This window comes from Microtus oregoni, unplaced genomic scaffold (assembly GCF_018167655.1).
Source record: "Microtus oregoni isolate MIOR12 unplaced genomic scaffold, Mior012 000029F_ref0000214, whole genome shotgun sequence".
Classification (NCBI taxonomy): domain Eukaryota; kingdom Metazoa; phylum Chordata; class Mammalia; order Rodentia; family Cricetidae; genus Microtus; species Microtus oregoni.
In genome coordinates this window covers 12,089,285-12,110,699 of record NW_024543088.1, presented here as the reverse complement: position 1 = coordinate 12,110,699, position 21,415 = coordinate 12,089,285, and the positions used below count along the sequence as shown (strand labels likewise).

Genomic DNA, 21,415 nt, shown 5'->3' with positions numbered 1-21,415 from the left:
TCATAGAAGATAATCTATTTATACAAGAAACATACTTACAACAAAGGATTTTGATGGACATAGCGTGAGTCGTATTCTCAGTCTTAATAAGAGATCTCACAGCAATGACAAGGAAATTCCCAACGCTGGTAATGAGAGCTATAACCCAGACAGACACTCTGAGGATATTGTTAGCCAAGAGGTCCTCAGATGAAGAAATGCCGTCAGTCGAGGGCATACAGATTCGGACATGGGGAACATAGGAGCAGTATCGAAAGGCTTTCAAGTAACTGGAGTCAAAAGGAGAGAAAGGAGACAGTTATTGGACAGCGGTGACTGAGGGAGCCCTACCAGGCTACAGGCGGGAAGCAGGGGCTGGCACTTTGCTGGTTTGTTTATTACTGTGAAGGGTTTTTGTTCCTGTGTAATTTGTTTGTCTAGGTGTGGCTGTAAGGGGGACTTAGTACCACAAGGACACAGACTTCAAAGCGTGTGTCTGCGTCTAGAGAGAGTCACGGGTGTGGGGGACCATAGAGATCTGGGCATGGGGCTCCACTACTATGCCCAGCCCAGCCATATTGGATGTGGTGTTTTCTCACTGGGTATTGTAAAAAGCAGATCACTGTCACAGAGTTGATCTCTAACCAACATCCCAAGCTTTCACTGTAAGGAACCTACGACTCCCAAAAAATGTTCTCAATGAACATTGACTGTCTAGCCTTCTCCTTGTCCTGGCATGGGGGTGGAGTCTGAGACTGGGAAAATTGAGTCTGGAGCTGGGAAAAGAAGCAGTGACCTTAAACACAGGGTTCCTATCAGAGTTTCTTCCAGGGACTTAAATTCTAGCAGGAAATGAAGGTTTGTTTGTGGTCAACGCATTTGTAATCTGGGCATGGGGAGTCTCGACGGTCGGAATGGGCCAGCTCACCCCAGACTTGTGTCTTTAGATTTTCTCCCTTAGCTAAGCTGGGTCTTTTTCCCAGCGGAATACAATTTAACCATCTCCTAATTCAGTTTCCATGTCAGCAATTAGATGATAACGTGATACTGTATGGAGCCCTCTTAAGATGGCTTGCCTGGGTGCCCTTAGCTGCCTGGCCTCTTACCCAAACACAGTGACCTTCTAACCCCGCACAAGCCAGGCTCCTCCCCTTCTAAGAGGCATCTGTGCTTTTCCTTTGGATGCATTGGGGTTGTCTCGCGTGCCACATGACAGTCCATGCGGGGTCCTCATCTGTCTCTTTATTTTGTTCCATGAATCTTCAGGGAATTTAATAGACATTTACTTATTGGCTCATTTACTCTGATTTCAAAGCTAAATGAAAGTCCTCTGGCGCGTTCTTCCTCTTGCTTATCACTATGTCCTCAGCATCACTATGTGCCTGTTGGATGCCAAGGACCCAGCAAGCAAAGGACTATAGATGGTTGGGTGCTGGGTGTGTTGGAGAAGGAAAATTCCAGCCCAAGTGGTGTATAGTTCAGTTTCCTAGTAGCTGGCATCCAATTAAAGGAGATAGACATCTGGATTTCTGATTGTCTTTTCCTATCCTGGACTCCCGGCACGCACTCAACCCCTTGGCTCTTTTTGGATTCCATTGTGCTTATCATCTTCAGAGAGAGTCCTGTCGGTCCTCCCAGTGTACCCAGGGGTAGGAGGAAAAGACAGGGTGAAGAGAGAGGGATGCCTCAACAAAGAAAGGCCAAGGAAAGGAAAAGAAAGGGAAGGAAAGCAGGCCATTCGGTAGGGATGCAGCTAAGCTAGCTCGTTTTGTGTTTGCTGTTGGTCCCTCTGTGGGCCTCGACTTTGCCCTTTAGAAAAGCAGCTTCACCAAACTCTGACAAGGCTAGGTTTCTCTGTTCTAAGGAAACTCACCTCCCGCCTGCAGGGAGTAGAGGATAGCCTCGTTAATTATTTATCTAGCGGTGCCCCGGGAGGAGAAATGAACAAAAGCTCACAGATGCGCACTGGACACCTGTCTTTGAGGCACCACACCTGCCCAGATAGACCCAGAGTGTTCTCCCCAAAAAAGCACCTGAATTCACATCAACACTCTCATCGACTGGCTGCACCCAACTTGGGATCTTACATCGAGTTCTCCCTATTTTTGTGGATGACAATGGTTAATTTTGAAATTAGGAACATATATACAGTTGAGAACGAAATGATCATGTTAAAAAAAACACATACATGAATACAACTTACACAGTGCACTTTAGTCTTATTTATTCAAGGACTTAACAAAACTACGATAAAGATGAATTACCTCCATTTTGCAAAACTACGATAAAGATGAATTACCTCCATTTTGCAGTGCACTTAATAAGAGAAACAACACCTGGAATCTACAAAGCCCAAATCTTAGAGCAGCCGACTGCTCACTCATGTGAAGTGACTTAATGTTTCCAGGCCTCCTGAGTACCCTTTAGCCAGGGACTTCATTTGTTGTAATGTGTGGCATTCTGGTACCCTGATCTCTTATTGGGCCTCAATTGGATAAACATCGTGTTTCCAGAGAGAAGGGTCATTCATGTCGGCACATCATTATATTGAACTCTATTTGAACAGGGACCAAAGGTGACAAAATTAAAAAGTTCTCAATAGAAAAGAAGACGTTTGTTGCATGCAAACACAGTTCAGTGACAATTAGACAGTTGTCAGAGCATGAGAATATTTGAATTAATTCATCATGCCTTCTTTTCCCTCCACCCCTTCAAGCATACATACATGTGCGAGAGGTTCTTCATGGACTGGAACATGCCTTGGTTTATGTTTGGAATCTCTATCCTTTCCAGGTCTCTGGAAAATATATACAATAGGTTTAATGTTTTTAGGGCTAAGCTTTGAAATTATTTCATTTTTTTTGGTTGCATCTTAAAGTTGACGCTTCCAATTCAAATATGGCTAAAAATTTCATAGTAGACATTCCGAGAAAATTATCATTAATATAAAAATCTCCTGTAAGTGGGAGCTTTCCTGCCACTTAAATGCAGAATTATGTTCTAATATAACCCTTTGGTGCTATATACTGAATTAGTTAGCCGGGAGAGTTTGGTTCAGTGGTTGCACACTTGCCCGACAAACACAAGGTTCTGGCTCCCAACACCAGAAGTGATAAACATACAAACAAACAATCCATAGACCAAATGGCAGTGGTGTCTGATGTAAGTATAACACGATTTGTATACCTTGATTTGATCAACACTGCCATGGAAATTCATTCCATGGTTCATTCCATAGTTAGCACTTCTAACTAGAAAACACCACTCAAGTGAGTCCCCTGCGAATCCGGACTTGAATACGCATTTTCCTGGTCTGCGCATCTTTGGAGTGGAACCACAGAGGCAGCGGGAAGAGTCAGATGCTCCAGGACCTTCTTTTACTTCAACCCCAGAGGAAACATCATTCTTGTCCCTCCAGGCTCTAGAACACATCTTCAAAGGGCTCCAGCAGGCCTCCGGACATTTTGAAATTATCCGGGCGCTTCTTAAGGATCTCGGAATCCTTTGGGGCACTGCGAAGGAGGAGGAGCCACAAACCTCTCCAGGAGCAAAGAGGGAAAAGGCTCTGGAAAGCAGTGAGATCCTTCTGCTTGCAGCGTGGGCTCGGAAGCTGCCGTTTAAAACCAGGCTTTTATCCTGTTGCTTTCCTCTGATCGGAATCAAGATTTCACACAACATTGTTTGGAGTTGAGTTCTCCTTGGCCCAGTGGCTCTTTCACAGAAGAGTCCCCTTGCTCTCTGGACCAGAATCAAAACTTGAAGAGATACTGCTACGACAAGTGACCCCTCTGGGAAAACACCCCGAGATCTTTCTAACTCCCTTTCATCTGTTCTCCAGCTTTCTCCTTCTCTACCACCATAGACATTTTAGGTGGACTGTGTGACCACTGCAACGTAGAGCCATTATATCTTGGTTGTAAGACAGTGCAGTATATGAGTTGATGTCCAGGGTGAAATATGGGTACCAGTGAATTTCAGAAACAGAAATCGGACAGTAAATAAATGTGAGCACAAAGAGAGGAATGTGGACCTAACTGCCCCTACCTCCTTTTGGAAAGGGATCATTCTGGATAGCCTCCCTTTTAGAAATGTGTTCGGTGAACCTAGAACCTTAAGCCAGCCAAGTTCTCTGCCACTAAGCTACATTCCCCAGCGCTTTAAATGTCTTCCTACATAGGACCGTCTTTGCACAAGAAGTTGAGTATAATGAAATATGATAGCATTGTCCACCAAAAGAACCATGTCCATAGTCTGAAGTCTGTTGTCAAGTTTAAAAATAACAGGTTAGGGATGGAGAGATGACTCAGTGATTAAGAGCACTGACTGCTCTTCCAGAGGACCCGGGTCCACTTCCCAACCCCTCACACAGTGATTCACAGTCCTCCCTAATTCCATGTCCAGAGATCCTATGCCCTCCCCTGGCCTCCAAAGCCACTGCCACGCATGTCCACATGCCTACCTCCAACATAAATATATAATAAGTCTTTAGAAAAATCACAATAATATATTTATAGACTTTGGTTATTTACAGTCTAGCTTCCTAAGGGTAAAAGCTATGCTGCTTACCAGCCAATGCTCACTAATGTTGGCTAAAAAAAAACGCTAATTTTTTTTGCTAGTTCCCGACAGAAATCTAGTTAACAAAAAGAAATGCGGTGCTGATGATTAGTCTTTGGAAGGAGCTTGGAGTGTTGGAACAGACCTTAGCGTGTGGGATGTGGAGGTAGTAGGGTCAGAAGTTCAAGGTCATTCTCAGCAGCACAGTGAGCCTGAGACTAGCCTGGGCTGTGGGAGACCCTGTCTCAGAAAATCAAACAAAGCCACTATGTCTCAAACAAGAGAAACAAAGCAAAAACATCAGTCTTAGGAGTCAAAGAAAAATGTTTTAGATTGAAATAGATAATATAATAAGGTTTCTGGTCTGACAAATCAACTTTAGCCAACAGTTGGTCCCCTAGGGGAGAGGAATCACAATTAAGGAACTGGCAAAATTTTTGGTACCAACAGAACCAAAGTTAGTTTAAGCTATAAAATACCAAACAACATCAATTATTTGAATGTTCGTCTCTGTGGGATTTTTTCATTTATTAAAAGCGAAGCAAACCGGGCGGTGGTGGCATACACCTTTAATCGGGAGGCAGAGGCAGGCAGATCTCTGTGAGTTCAAGGCCAGCCTGGTCTACAAGAGCTAGTTCCATGACAGGCTCTAAAACTATAGTGAAACCCTGTCTCCAAAAAAAAAAAGAAGTAAAAATAAAATAAAAATAAATACTAAAATAAAGTAAAAAGTGAAGATCAATTTTTATCCTAAAGATTCCCAGGGAGAGAGGATAGAGGAAAAGAAGGAAGTCTTAGAGAATGCATTTTTGCCAATCTTTTTCAAAGCAAAATTGTTACATATTTAATTCTTTGTGAAGGTCATGGGATTAGATTTTCCCTCCAAGTCCAGTCCTCAGGATGGATGCTTATGCAGCTTCAAACACAGATAGAAGCTGCACAATTGAGTGGCCACAGCAGCAACTTTGTATGAGTTAGTTCATAATTGACAGTGGACAGGGACAGTCAGGATTTCCTGGGGACGACTCCTGGGGACTCCTGCTCCAGCATGAGAAACACCCACTTAGAATCAAACACATCGCTAGGCAAGACAGCCTCGCTACAGTGATAGCCGGCATAATCAGAGAGCTTTACTTACAGAGACTGAAGTTGTTTGAGACTTCCAAACTGGTTCTGGTGGATATACAGAAGAGGATTGGACGACAGGTTCCTTTTTTATCATTAGAGGAGGGGGAGGATAAGTATGGCTGTTAATATTATCTTGGAAGGCTAAGATACGCTCGTTAAATCTGATGATGAGGCAGGGACTTACAGTTTCTGGAGAAGATGCAAGTCGCTGAAAATGTGAGCTGGTAGTTCCGTTATCATATTGCTAGACAAGTCCCTGTTGAAGACAGTGAACACCAAAAACAGTCATGGGGATAAAGGGCATCTCTCCCCACAGTTACCATTTCCCAGTTGATACAAGAGAAGACACGAATCCAGTTCAGTCAGGCCACGAACTTGCGACCCATGCCCGTGAGTGATTTTTCCCATCACTGACAGACCGTGTTGCATGAGGCTCATCCAGTTCCTGTCTGGAATCTCCTCTCACCCCTTTGCCAGTACATTCTGGCTCTGGGATCCTCGATTAATTTCCTGTCTTCAGCACACCCTGCTCACTTCTACCACCCACGTGCCTGAGATTCCCACTTAGCCCACATATGTCTGTCCAGCTAATCTTTTGGAGGTCGAGACTTACATCTTCTATTTATTTTGCATTCCATCTAAATGAGTGACAGTCTCTGAGTATCTGCTCGGACAATCTCGAGTGGATAAATTTATATGTTTTGAATACAGCTCCCCAGCTCCCAGCCCCATTACTGGGGTTTGAACCTGAGACCTTATGCATGCTGGTCAAGTGCTCTGTTACATCCCCTGGTGGTTTAATTACATTCTGTTTTTCACAAGAAAAAAAAATGAGTATTTCTAATGGAATATGAAACCATTGTCCAATCAAGAAAGAGTCATAGGATAGCAGTCACTCTGGAGAGTATGGCAAAGAGATCTGTTGCAATTGGAGACACAGATCGGTGGAGGGTCTAAAACATCTCTAAGTAGAGATGATGTTAAAGATGAAACCTGTGGACAATTGCCTAATTAAGTATAAAGCAAAAGCACATTTAAAAAAAATGCGTATGGGTGTTTTGCCTGTCTGTGTGCTTATCGTGTGGGTGTAGTGCTAATCGTCACCAGGAGAGGGCATCAGATCCCCCAGAACCGGAGTGACGTTGGTGTGGGCTTCCATACTGGAACCCAACATGGGTCATCTGAAGCACGGCCAGTGCTCTTAACTGCGGAGTCATCTCTCCAGCCCCTGAAGTCTAAGATCCTAACTATTCTCGAGATTTAAATAGATATGGGGGAGCTCAAAATAACCATAGAGGATTTTCCCTAAGGAAGTTGATTTGTAGGAACAACAAGGGTTATATTGGGATGTGGTCCGCTCCTCTGTGGGTCATGTAGGGGAGGTGTGGTCTTTAGTGTTGAGGTTTAATGTTGTGGATCCTTCAAAAGGAAGCGGCTAGTGAGGAATGGTTAGGCCTCTGTGTGCACACCCTCGGAAAATACTGACATAGTTTTAAGGGATTCCAGGTAGCTCCTGCACAAATTAAAAAAGGAAAAAAAAAAGGAAGTCCTACTCTCTCTCACTTCCGGTCTCACCATGTGACCCCCCTCCGCTCATGCTCATGACGATGTTTTCACCAGAGGCTGCACTGATGGATCTGACTGGTCTTGGATTTCCAGCCTTTAGGACTGTGTGGGCTAAGTAAACCTGTTTTTCCATAAAGTCCTGGCCTCAGTTATGTTGCTACAGGGACAGAAAATGGACAAACGCAGCGATATTACAAGACAAGGAAGAAACAAAATAAGAAAAGATAAATGATAAGGGGTGGAGCCATCAGTCTTGGTTATGGAATTAGGAAGTGGCAGACAAAGCCCCAGGATTGGATTTTAGATTTAGTAAAGGAAGAGCAGCTTTTACGGTAAGAGTAAAGCATAGCTCGAGAAACCCATGCATGGGGTTGTGTATCATCTTCAGGAACCCACAAATGATTCAGCATGCGTGGAAGACAAAAAGTTATGGGAGAGATGTAGAGGAAATGCAATCGGAAGGGTCCATAGATACAGGATATTAGCATCATTCGCAAGTGTCGAGGTTTTATTTCCCATAGTACAGTGGAAGCATTGGAATCACTGAGGATGCTTCTAGAAATGTCACATTCCAGGGACCCAGCCCAGGAGGCTGGTAACCCTCCTTAAATCAGTCTCCTCTGTAATGCTGGCAGTGGAGAACAAGCAGATTAACAGTCACGGTGACAACAGCTGGAGGTGAGGAGTTAGGAGAGGGAGGTGAGGGTGGAGGAAGGAGTTAGGAGAGGGAGGTGAGGGTGGTGTTAGGAGAGGGAGGTGAGGGTGGAGGAAGGAGTTAGGAGAGGGAGCTGAGGATGGAGTTAGGAGAGGGAGCTGAGGATGAAGGAAGGAGTTAGGAGAGGGAGCTGAGGATGAAGGAAGGAGTTAGGAGAGGGAGCTGAGGATGAAGGAAGGAGTTAGGAGAGGGAGCTGAGGATGGAGGATGGAGAGGGAGCTGAGGATGGAGGAAGGAGAGGTAGCTGAGGATGAAGGAAGGAGTTAGGAGAGGGAGCTGAGGATGAAGGAAGGAGTTAGGAGAGGGAGCTGAGGATGGAGGAAGGAGAGGGAGCTGAGGATGGAGGATGGAGAGGTAGCTGAGGATGAAGGAAGGAGTTAGGAGAGGGAGCTGAGGATGGAGGAAGGAGAGGTAGCTGAGGATGGAGGAAGGAGTTAGGAGAGGGAGCTGAGGATGGAGGAAGGAGTTAGGAGAGGGAGGTGAGGGTGGAGTTAGGAGAGGGAGGTGAGGGTGGAGTTAGGAGAGGGAGGTGAGGGTGGAGTTAAGAGAGGGAGGTGAGGGTCGATTGTCCACACAGTCTCCTCAGAGACTCTAGCAGGGCTCAGGGTCTGAGAAAACTTAGCATCAGCACAGAGTAGAGGGCTAGGAAGCCAACTTCAGGACTTGTTGTTGGGGTCATTGCAATTATTATTAAGATGGAGAATTCTAGCTAGAATGACCACATTTGCAGCAAACTGTTATTTAGTGTTCTACATGGTGGACTACAGCTAAGTAAGATATGCTTCCCATGGTGGCACAAATGTTTGCTAGACCAAGAGAGTGCCCAGGAAGGATAGAAACAGAGTACACACACACACACACACACACACACATTCCACATATGTACATACACACCACATGCACACAATACACAGGCCACACATACATCACAATGCATACACATCACACATGCACACACCACACACACCACACACACCATACCCTCTATACACACACCACAGACACATATACATCATACACATACATACCACACACACCACATGCATACACACCATACACACATACACATACATGCACACGCACACCATACACACACACCACACATACACCATACCCCCTACACACACACCACAGATGCATATACATTTTACACATACATACCACACACACCACATGACACACACCATACACACATACATGCACACATATACCATATACACACACACCACACACACCATATCCCCTACACACACACCACAGACACATATACATCATACACATACATACCACACACACCACATGCACGCACATCATGCACACATACACATACATGCACACACACACCATACACACATACACACCACACACACCACATACCACACATGCATACACACCACAATGCACCCCACATGCACATACCACACACACCACACACACATGCATACCATACACACACACACCAGACAAACACATGCACACATGTGCACTCACCCATACCACATATGTGCATACCACATGCACACACACACCATACACACACACGCAGACACATGCGTAAAACACATGCACACACCATACACCACACACATACACACTATAAGCCCTCACCCACGTACATACAAAACTGACCCAAGGGAAACAGGCAGAGACAGTAGAACAGGCTGCCTCCCTGTCAATCCCAGTGAATGATTTTAATGCCCTCTTGACTTCAGGACCATGAGGGTTTCCTTACTTGGTTTTGAATATCTAATAGTCTACGGATGCTTGATTGCTCCAAGAGGAGAGACAATCTCCCTCGTCCTTTAGATTAGTGGTCTCAGAAGAGAGCAACTATATTCTTCCCCAGAGACTATGCTACTTACAGTTCTCCTAAATTTTTTAATGAAGAAAATGTCTTGTTTGGAACAAATCCAATTTGATTTCTAGGCAGAAACCTGTAAAACATGGTGAGAGTTAGCACCGAGGGTCTCTATCTCAGTCACAATCATTTCCAGCGGGGAGATGCAGCTGCTCCAGGTGCCTTTTAGTAAGCCCCCTTTGAGGGCTCAGCGGGAGCCCGAGCCAGGCAAGACTTTCCCCCCTGACGAAAGTCATACCCAAGTCCCTTAGGAAGCACTGCTGGGTGCGCTTTCAGATACCCGAGTGTGGTCTGTGAAGTCACATTTTCTTTGATTTCTGATCATTTTTATAAGTGTCTCTTTTTAAATTCTGTCCCCTGTGTTTTTCTCCAGCCACTCTCTCCATAAAACTGCAATTACAACGCCGACACACACTAGTTGTGTTTCTTATCTTGCCAAAACAAGTGTGTCAATTGGCCGATTTATCTGCCCTTCCCGCCCCCAGGACAGACACAATCAGTAATCAGAAACGCCAGTAAGAATCTTTGGCCAATTGGAATGCGTGAGAGTGCTCCCACTTTCTTTGGGGTGTGTGTGTGCGCACACGCGCGTGTTTGTGTGTGTGTGTGTGTGGTGTGTGTGTGTGTGTGTGTGTGTGTGTAAGACCTAGCTCAATGAGTGTAGCCACTTTTACGAAAAGGATTTCATTTCACTGTAAATAAATACATCCCCCCCTTTCCACTAGTGAACTTTCACATCAAGGCTGGAATCAAAATAGTACTTTGGAATCCATGGCCAGAATTTCCTTGACTTTCCCCATCGACAGGGCCGTCTCGTACTTACAGAACCGTCAGCGAGTCGCACGTAAGGAAGGTGGAGTTCGTTAGGTACTTTATTTCATTGTTTGCCAGATCCCTGAAAGCCACGGAGGGAAAACACTTCAAACACCTTTGTATAAACCAGCGGCAAGGGATGCTTTCTGTTGACAGAATAGTTCTGAATTTTATCTTTCCTTCATTCTTTTTTTTTTTGCCATATATCTTTCCTAATTTTTGTGGAATTTCTATAATTAATATTATGTTTCCTTTTTTCCCAACTGATGCTAAAATGTAATTACAAAGAACAACAAAGGGAAAAGCAGCTAATTATTTGGGATGGGAGAGTCCGTCTGGGCTGGGCACTATGCTGTTAGCTATGGGTGGTGTTTTAATAACTCTCAGTCATGTGACTACTTGGTACCAGTTGGTGGCTGCTTGGGGAGGATCTGGAGATATGGTCTTGATGAAGGAAGTATGTCACGGGGGTTGGGCATCGAGGCTTCAAACTCTAGTCACTTAGGATGTGTCCTCTTCTTCCTGTTCGTGTTTCCAGATGTGAGGGAGCACTGAGCCGCTGCTCTGGCCCCCTGCTGCCTGCTACCTCCACACTGGCATCACAGACGCCAACCCTCTGGAAATGCAAGAACGCAGTAAACTCTTTCTTTTCTCAGAGGCTGTGGTCGCAGTGTTTTCTCACAGCCACACAAAAGACTAAGACGGAGTAGCCTTGGCCCCATTCCGTCCACTCCCATCCCCTAGGCTGGTATTGCCCTGCATGTCTACCACTGCGTCCCTCAGGGTTAGCATCATTATCGCCCATTCAACAGGTGGGGCAGGCATCTGGGATACTCAGAGATTTAGTTTACAACTTCGCATAGAGCTGGTGCGTGGCAGAAGAGCCCTTCGCAGTCAGATCTTTCTGAAACCCAGACACTTCGTGTCCTGTGGCAATCCGGACCATGGCCCACTGCCCTCCCCATGACAGTCAATGTTCGGGCGAAGAGGAAACTCAGGCTAAAGTTGTCTTGCACAGACTGTTCACCAACCTTAGGACATAAATCTCGGTCTGTGATATCAAGGTGTTCTTTCTACAGTGGCCCGGGAATGCTAACGCCTCTGTAACACAACTCCAAGTAAGGCAGGACCTGACCCCTGAGCCTAGAAGTGTAGACTCCCAGACTCCACACCAGACCTGCTGGATCGGAAGCTCCTCTTACCATGCCCTACTCTTTGAGCTGCTCAGAAATGTCCTTAGAACTCCAAAGAACACGAGCAGGGAGACTCCTTCCTACCAGCTGGATCCTTGGCACATCTGCCATCCTACATGCTCTGGAAATGCCTTCTGGAACCTTCTGGAATTCTTACTTTTAGCAGTGTGATGAGGCAGGGATGAGAAAAAGCAGGCATTTTTACTAATGTTTCTAATCTCTCTCTCTCTCTCTCTCTCTCTGTCTCTGTCTCTTGTGTGTATTCAATTTTTACGATTTTTTTTTTTTGGTTTTTTCGAGACAGGGTTTCTCTGTAGTTTTGGAGCCTGTCCTGGAACTCCCTATGTAGACCAGGCTGGCCTCGAACTCACAGAGATCCACCTGCCTCTGCCTCCCGAGTGCTGGGATTAAAGGCGTGCGCCACCACCGCCCGGCAATTTTTACGATTTTTGACACTAGGTCTCAAGGAGCTCACGTGGGCCTCAGCCTCTCTGGACTTGAGATTGGCCTTGATCTCCTGATCTCCTCCTTTTCCACCTTACACGTAGTGGTACTAGAAGATTACACCCTTCTAGCACCCTCATGTTGCCCCCTGGCCTTGAACTCTCTGGACAGCCGAGGAGGGCCTTGAACTCTTGATCCTTCTGCCTCTTGCCTCCGGAGTGATGGGACTGCAGGTGTGAGCTACCAAAGCCTGTGGTTTGCAGATAATCATTTGTGGTTTTTAATAGTGGCACACTTACATGAAACCTCTATTTCTTAGAGTCCTTTTGGTGAGAGATGTAGAAATAAGCACATGGAAATTAGAGTGAGCAAATCAACACAATCCCACCTCGTAGTTCAGAGACTGGGAAAGCTGAGATACTGACATTCTTTTGATTGGCAGGGACCCAGTCACCTATTTGACACGAGAAGAGCTATGGCAGTGATGTATGTTTTTGATGACCATGACAACCTTGGGTTGCTGTAGGAAATCAGGGAGGTGTGTCTGGCAGAGAATAGTGGGTGGTGGTAGCATCATGACCCTCCTAAGCAGGTAGTAGTGACAAGGCAAGAAAGTGGGAGTGGCTTAGTGCATCTATGTACTGAGGGTTTCCTGATCACCTATCACGTGGTGGGCATGGTCTCGGACCTGATGGGGCATGGTAGATCCCTGTGAAGGGCGGTGGAAACGCACAGGCATCCATGGAAGCTGGACAGTGTGTGGAGACAGCATCCTGGATTTGATGCTTCAGTGGACATTGGAAGGGGTGAGGGAGAAAGACTTTCCCAGCTTCAAGAAGCTCCTAAGCCCAGAGATGGGTGTAGAATTGGGGTTTACCACATCTAGACAGAAGGGCATGCGGAGGAAGTGGGGTTAGAAAGCGCAGACGGGCAAGGGGTGGACAATGCCGAGAGAAATGCTTAAGGGATAATAAACAGAATTAGTAATAAGGAATAATAGGAAGCCCTTTTGCATCGTACACATGCGGTGACTTTGAAATGTCCCTTCTCGGCACTGGTTGTTGTTTTTCAGTTTGGTTGGACCAAGTAAGAGGAACAAACCAAGTTAAAGTGGACTCAGGGGACTAGGCTGGGTGTTAAAAGAAAGACCAGAAAATTGCAATGTCAGGGGAGGGGTTGCGATGAGGTTGGCGGGAGACGACTGAGCGCCACCTCACACATCTGGGGACACTCCAAGGACCTTCTTGTTTATTTTAGTTTTCAAAGATTCGTGTATTTTTATGTAACATGTATGAGTGTCTTGCCTGTATTTATGTCTGTATAGCATGTGTCCAGTGCCTGCGGAGGGCATCCGATCTCCTGGAACTGGAGTTACAGGTGGTTATGAACTGCTGGGACTTAAACCCATGACCTCTGGAAGAGCAGCCAGGGCTCTTAACCACTGAGTCATCCCTTCAGTCCCCTTTTTTGTTTTTGCTTTTTTGGTTTTTTTTGGGGGGGAGGGGGCAGAGAACTCACTATGTAACCCAGGCTTGGCTTAAATTCTCAATCCTCCTGCCTCAGCCTCCCAAGTGCTGTGCTCCAGCTGTTCTCAAACGGCATTTTATCATTTCATCTCACAAAATTGTGTAAGGTCATTTTCTTGCAAGTATATAATGTACTTTGAGCACACCCACCTGACCCTCTCCTACCCTCCCCTCTCCCTACAAGGTCTTTAAAAACAGGAAGTAACAATAGATTTGGGTTTGGTAGAGACATCTTAGATAGATTTTAAAGATAATTATGAACTCAATTTGTGGCTACCTCCTTAATCCTAGCATCCAACAAGTCCAGTCCCTAACGAATACTCACATCCAGTTGAGTTGAGGCATCTGGGCACACAGACGTTCAGGAAGGCCTTCTAGCTGGTTACTCACCATGGACCTCCGCACAGAGAAAACGACAATTAGATACAAAATGATTAAGCCACATCAAAAAGAGGAGTTTTTCTCGTTGACCATTTCGAAAATTGTCTTCTGTAATTTCTATTTCAGGATGAAGACTTGGTATGTAAGTGTGCCTTCCAAACAGTGCTTTGAGTGTGTGTGTGTGGCAAGGCCCAAGGGCCGGGTGCCGCCAGTCTTTGGCTGTGCATGTACAGTGTACATCCGAACGCAAATTATTGCTCAGTTTAATTTTACGAGGTAAAAGTAAAGCAAATATCAGACAGTAACTGCGAAGTGCACGATCATTTTCCTCGTGTACTGCAAGCCTGTAATGATTTCCAGCACCATTAGGTTCTCAAGATGTCTTCTCAGGGATGCAGTAATCATTTATAGCATGAAAAAAACCACACTGAAAACTGCATTAAATCTAAGATACGACAGGAAGGGGAATTATCGAGAGCAAACAGTTCTTGAGCATGCTAAGATCCATGATTAATTTATGATGCTGTAGTCCCTTTGATAAATGGACCAGGCATGATGTCACGTCACCCAGTGTAAAGGGACACAGCAACCCCTTGCCTGTCAGTCATCCTAGGATATTGGAAGCACAGCCATGAAAACATCTGTCAATAGGGCCCAGATTTGGAGTTTTCTTTGGTTATCTCTGGGAGAAAGCATATTTCCTTTAGTGAGAATGGAGCTGGAAAGATGGCTCAGTGGTTAGGAGCACTGACTGCTCTTTCAGAAGGCCCTGGTTCAGTTGCCGGCATCAATATGGCAGCTTGCAACCACCTGTAACTCTAGTTCCAAGGGATCTAATGCCATCCTCTGGCCTCTATGGGCACTGCATGAACATGGTGCACAGACAAACGGGTAAGCAAAAATACTCATACACAAAGTAATAAAATTAAACAAATCTCTTAAAAATGGAGTTGGACTCTGCTCCTGTGAGGTTCTATTACACAGTTTAACTAGGATGCTGGAAAACAGAAACAACTTCTTGATCAACCAGTGCTCATAGAAACATGACTTGGTGCTTTAGGAAAGGACAGGAGATAAACAGGGCCGAGCAGGAAGCTTAGGCTACATAGCACAATGTGTCCAGCTGTTGCCTTTGACATAGCAACAGTAACTACAATTGGTCCAGCTGTTGCCTTTGGCTTAGCAACAGTAACTACTGCCTGGAGTTCAGCAAAGACAGGCCTGATGTTTTCTGACACCTTTTCTCAAGGGATTGTGTTTCAAAGGCAGGGGTACCGAAAGAGAGGATACTTACAAGAAGAACAAAGAGCTTAATCCAGTAAAGGACCTCTGCGAGACTCTGCTGATTGGATTGTCGTCTAAAATTCTGACAAGACACATCAAAATGTTTCCATTGTTAGAGACATTCCTGAACTAGACCCAGGGAAAATATAAAAGGACCACGAGAAACCTGCTTCTCCCATCGCCTGGCCCACTCCTTCCTCTTCTCATTCGAAGAGGGGGAGGGCACTGTTTTATCCAAGTTCCTGAAGCTCTTCTTGTAGCTCTTACCCAGTTGGAATGGATTTCTTTCCTTTTCTTTTTTTGATTTTCGAGACAGGGTTTCTCCGATGCCTTTTGGTTCCTGTCCTGGAACTAGCTCTTCTAGACCAGGCTGGCCTCGAACTCACAGAGATCTGCCTGCCTCTGCCTCACGAGTGCTGGGATTAAAGGCGTGCGCCACCACCGCCCAGCTGGAATGGATTTCTCTTTGCACCTGCCTGAGGAGCCCTGACTGGATGAAATGGCCTCCACCAGCGCACTGCCTGCTGGTTAGCTGAATAGATGGGAATTTGCACACTCGCCCTCGAATAGCATAACAGCTGTGAACTATTCCCTTCTAGAAGCTAGAAGGGGATCTCATGTCTTCATCACAGAGAAGAAATAATACGTGATTGAAGAAGCCGATGTGTTGAACCAGATTTAAACATCGCCCAGTGTTTGCATATGTTGGAACATCACACAGTACCTGCTACTATGAACAACTTCAATGTTTTTATATATCAGGTAGGAAAATTAGAAGGTGCACTCCCTTAATGACTGGTTAGATGGGTTGTCTTTATCATGTGCTAATTTTTTCTATTTATGAAAACACTATGATTTTTTCTTTTACTTAAAAATGTTTGTATTAAATTATTATGAATTTCATACAGTGTATTTTGATTACATTGCTCCCCCTTCTCCAACCTTCCCCAGATTCACCTCTCCCTTCCATACCTACCCAAACTCTATTTCAGCCCAGTATGTACTGCCTGTGTACCCTCTGGTGTGACACTACCCAGCGGGGCACGGTGAACCTGCCCACAGCCACACCCCTAAAGAAAACCAGTTCTCCCTCTCATAACAACTATCGATTACCAATAGCTCCTCAGAAGGTGGGACTTCCTGCCCTCCCCCATGCTGGGATATTTTGTCTGACTTGAGATTGCACAGGCTTTGCCCCTCCTTTCCTCATTTTTTTCTTTCTTTCCTTCCACTGGGAATCTGTTTTCTGAGAAAGAGTAGGATAACATTAAGACAGAACCATCAGGCAGGTGTGGTCTTTTAAGAAACGCCACCGTGTGCCCTTCCAAAAGAGTAGAGGGTAGTACAATTCCCAGAAAGTTACAGTTTTTAAAACGTGTTTTTGTTTTACGTGTTTGTGTGTTTTTCCTGGATGCATAGTTTGTACATTATATGCATGCCTGGTGCTTACAGAAGCTGGAAGTGAGGACCAAATCCCCTAAAAATGGAGCTACAGATTTGTGAGCAACCACGTGGACGCTGGAAACTGATCCTAATTCCAGTGCCCTTGGTCACTGAGCCATTTCTCCAGCCCTGAAATCACAAGTTCTTTAATCTTGTGATGAAATTATGCGTTCTAGAAGGTCTGTGCAAATGAAAAGAAGGGCAGGAGCACATTTGTCAGGAGCCTTGAGGGAGGAGGAGAAAGCATGCCATACAGTCAACAATCACTATTTGAAACTATGTTTCGAGGCAAAGGGAGATAGTGGCTTTAGGGACCAGGTACCACCTTGTACTCTCGGAAGTCCATGGCACGTAGAACCTGGAGCAGAGCCACAAGAGCACCTACTATGTGACAGGAGCACTTCATGTTCATTGTGTGACAATGCTCAAAACAGTCCATGTAAAGAAGGAGCCACTAAGACCAAGGCCTGGCATGCTAAGGAAGTTGGCTGCAACACTAAGCCCAGGACCAGGTTCACACTAGGTCTAGAGGGAGCTGAAGCCCCGGACTTTCCAGGAGCCACACCAATCTGCAGACAACAAACACAGAGCCTTCTATGACTCTGCTTACTGTGGCTGGTGAGAGATGACTGGAGATGGAGCTGTTGGCTCAGAGAAGAAGTAGAAAAATGGAAGGTGTTGCTAGATTCTCCAACCTTTCTCTGAATGTCCTGGGGACCAGAGCAAGCCCTGGACCTCTCTCTTCCTAACTCAGAGGTTTCTAACAGAGGGCGGTTCTCCCCTTCCGGGGACACCTGGCAATGCCTGGAGATAGTTTTCTGTTGTCACAACTTAGAGAGGAGTTGCATTGCTGGCCTCGAATGAGAGGAGGCCTCCTGCCATGCATGGAACACACTGTCTTGTCTGCTTCGAGCAACGAATTACAGAAGTCAAGATGTCCATAGCACTGGGGTCAAGGACTTTCCGTTCTTGGTGACATTGGATGGCTGCCTGACTTGGCAGGGCTGCCGTGGGGTGCCGAGGCTCCCCAGTAATAACATCTCTTTTCCACACAACCATCGCCTGCCCCACTCAGGTCTGAATTCCTTGGGCAAAATACATCAGATTACATGTGAGTCAGAAACAGAAGAAACCAGAGACATCCCAGCCTGGAAACTATCCAAACATTGTGGTAAATCATTAAAACTAGGAGCATTTGTAGGAGAGAGGAGCCAAGATACTTACAGCCAAGAGAGCTGATGCAAGTCTTTGAATATTCCAGGCCTGAGAGCTGTTATGCAGTTATGGCTGAGATATCTAAAAACAGTATGGGTGAGGTCATTAGGAAAACGCCACACCACAGCCAGCCACATACAATTAGACCGATTCGATCCTGAGGTCTGGGTATCTGCTGTTACAAGCACGTTCTGAAGGAGTTGAAGCAGAGGCCAGAGGGACCAGGAGGTGCCCGTAACTACAAGCCCAGCTGGGTCACACTATGACCAGGGCAGGCAATGTGGCCAAGAACAATATTGGTGGCTCCTACATTCGGTCGTAGTAGAAAGAAAGACAAGCAAATATGTAGAGCAATTCTTTCTAATGTCCTTTTTTGGTCACATTCTTGGTACGTTACTATTTTAAGAAGTATATATTCAATGCGCTATGGGGGAAGGATAAAATACTGAGATGCTGTGGAAGTGACCAACAGCAAGAAGGCAATATTAAAGACGGAAACTTTGGATAGTTAATTATTCTTGTGCAATGAGAAATTTAGGTCCCTTTTTGTGGTACAGGAGATCAAACCTGGTCTTTCATCTCACGCGTTAGGCAAATGCTGTGAGCTGCATCCTCAGCCCCAATATGAGAATTGTAGATTTAAGAGATCTTCCATTTCCCCACTCCCACCACTGAGTCTGCCTTTGTAGTCCTTTCTTCGAATGACACCCATAAGATACTTATGAAGGAGTTACTCACAGTATTTGTAGATTATATAATCCAGAAAATGCTTTCCTGGATATGCGTGTGATGCAGTTGTGCTGGAGGTATCTGTAGGGACAAGACAGGAAAGTCAGGGGCTTGCGGTATACAGGCTTTCAGCGTAGATGGCTATGTAATGCTCTTTCCCCCCTTTCTGCCTGAAGGCAGTGGGTGAATTCGGATCATAAAGCACAGTTTTGTTCTTATGTTGCTGGGAGGTATGGTGGCTACAAAGCAAGACAAGGCATGCAAAGAGGGTTGGCCATTTGTGATTTGGACCACTGACGTATAGTGATGTGTGTGTTTGTGTGTGTGTGTGTGTGTACGTGTGTGTGTGTGTGTGTACGTGTGTGTGTGTGTGTGTGTGTGTGTGTGTGCGTGTGTGTGTTGCATCTAGTCTTCTTTTATTCCGTCAGGACCTCCAGCAGCCCTCCTTTCTAGCTGGTAGGAGTTGCTGACCCTGGAGACCATCCAGTCCCTCTACTGTATGTCTCAGCTCCAAGCTGAGCCCTTCAGTCCTCGCTTATCTTCATCGTGTTCTCACGCCCAAAGGAGGGGCCCTTTGAGTCTTTTCCATGTCAAGCAAGAAGCAAATATGTCAGCGAGGTGCTCAGGGTCTCAGCCACTGCCAAACTCCAACTGCCATGCTATGTCAGCTTTCAGGCCTATGAGTCACAAAACTATGGAAAGAGCACACACTTCCTTATGATTCTCAACATGCAATAGGAAATTAACCCTGAATCTGTCTGCCCTAAGGCTGGCTGGGGCAGGAAACAGCTATACTATAGCAGTGACTACTAAGTCTGTGGGTTTTGTTTTTGTACGGTGTGTGTGTGTGTGTGTGTGTGTGTGTGCGCGCGCACGTGCGCAATGCTGAGGATTGAACCCAGGGCCTTGTGCAGGCCAGGCAAGTGCTTTACTACTGAACTACGTGGCCAACCCTACATTATCTATGGCTTTGATGTCTCTTATTTCCATCTGAATCAATGCTTACAATATTACACAAGGCTGTGCTAATTGTTATGGTATCCTACTGTAAAACCTTGGGCAGAACATGCATGCATTTGGTGTCTAACTAGACTTTACATTTTATTCCGCGGCACTGCAATTATTCCCTGTCAGAGCTTCCCAACTGCGACAGTTTGAATGAAATTAGCCCCCAGAAGCTCGGAAATAAGGACTGGTGCTGTCGGGAGGTGTGGCCTTGTTGAAGGAAGTGTGTCACTGTGGGGGTGTGCTTTGAGGTCTCTTTTGCCTAAGCTTCGCTCAGTGTCAGACACTTCCTGTTGCCTTCTGATCAAGATGTAACCAGCACCATGTCTACCTACACGCCGCCATGCTCCTGCCACGGTGATAATGGACTAAAGCTCTAAAACTGTAAGCGAGCGCCTCCCCCCCCCCCCAATTATAGGCGTTGCTGTGGTTATGGCGTCTCTTCACAATAGAAACCTGGCTAAGCCACCAACCTTTCCTTAGCATCAAAAGTGTGTTACAAAAATGACAAGAACTGAACGTCTTTGCGCCTCAAGGCAGCAGGATGAAAAAGCCAAGATCAGCTTCTAGCTTATTAGCCATGCTCAGGGCAAAAGCAATCACACGTCCATGCGCACCCCTACGGCAGAAACCGGTGCTGATCCAGGGCACTCGAATCTCACCTGTACCCACCTACAAAGCACCAATCCCAGCACTGCAAAGGAAACCTGAAAGGAGGTGTGAACCCCTGCGTCCTAACCCCTCTCGCCGACCCCAAGGCCCGCTTGCTTCTTGCACTGTGTCTGTGGGGAGACACAGGCAGCAGAAATCCCTCTCTGGGCTTATGACTCCACTCTGAATAGGACAGACGGACACAGAGCAGTCTCTGAACCTTAGAGGAATTGTCTGGACATCACGAATTTGATGGCAATATAAAAGAAAACGATAAAAGCACACACTGTGTTAGTAAAGGCCAACGGAAGTTTCTCGTCAATATAAAATCCACTACTCAAGTTAGGGCGGTTCCATTTTATTTGAGATGATTTTTAATCCGAGAGTGCAACACGTGCTTGTCCTCCCTCGTGAAGAGATGGGTGCCCTTGCAAATTGCGAATGCCACTGGGTGCTTTGACATTAGAAGCCAAAGGAAAGAGGCGTTTAAACTGCAGAGCTGTGTTATTCCTTCATTGCCTGCAGCTGGTCCCCCTCTCACCAACATCACTTAAGAATCCAGTTCCTTAAATAATGGAGAGCCCCTGGTCTTAGTTTCAGCTGCTGGCTGTCGCTGTGGAGAGACTGCGAGTCTCAGGTCTCAGGTCTCAGGCGTAGACCGCCACACTTAAGGCCTCTCCTTTGGTGTCGACTTTCTGTTTCCAGAAGAGCCGTTTAGAGAATGCGAGAATGGAAACATGACAATTTGGCAAGAGATGCCTCTTTCGATTCCAAACCGAGACACGAGTCCATTAAAAGTCTCTCACACCGAACAGCTTGTCTAAGAGTAGCTTCCCGGATCACAAATCCCGGCTCTTTCAGCTAGCAAAGACTTTTCAAGCGAAACACCAGGGTCTTAGGTACCAGACTAAAAGCAAATAAATATCTT

The 21,415-nt window shown here is 45.8% G+C and overlaps 1 protein-coding gene across 1 annotated transcript in view; it reads right to left on the bottom strand.

Moving 5' to 3' along the window:
- Rxfp2 (relaxin family peptide receptor 2) overlaps window positions 1–21,415 on the bottom strand; it is a 54,729-nt gene that overhangs the window by 5,777 nt on the left and 27,537 nt on the right. Inside the window, exons 7-16 of the mRNA XM_041677690.1 lie at window positions 18,841–18,912; window positions 18,112–18,183; window positions 15,455–15,526; window positions 14,105–14,176; window positions 10,627–10,698; window positions 9,808–9,879; window positions 5,849–5,920; window positions 5,675–5,746; window positions 2,705–2,776; window positions 40–269 (exon numbers count right to left, since the gene is read on the bottom strand). Of these exons, the coding sequence (XP_041533624.1) occupies window positions 40–269; window positions 2,705–2,776; window positions 5,675–5,746; window positions 5,849–5,920; window positions 9,808–9,879; window positions 10,627–10,698; window positions 14,105–14,176; window positions 15,455–15,526; window positions 18,112–18,183; window positions 18,841–18,912 (878 nt within the window). The remainder of the gene's footprint in view (window positions 1–39; window positions 270–2,704; window positions 2,777–5,674; window positions 5,747–5,848; window positions 5,921–9,807; window positions 9,880–10,626; window positions 10,699–14,104; window positions 14,177–15,454; window positions 15,527–18,111; window positions 18,184–18,840; window positions 18,913–21,415) is intronic.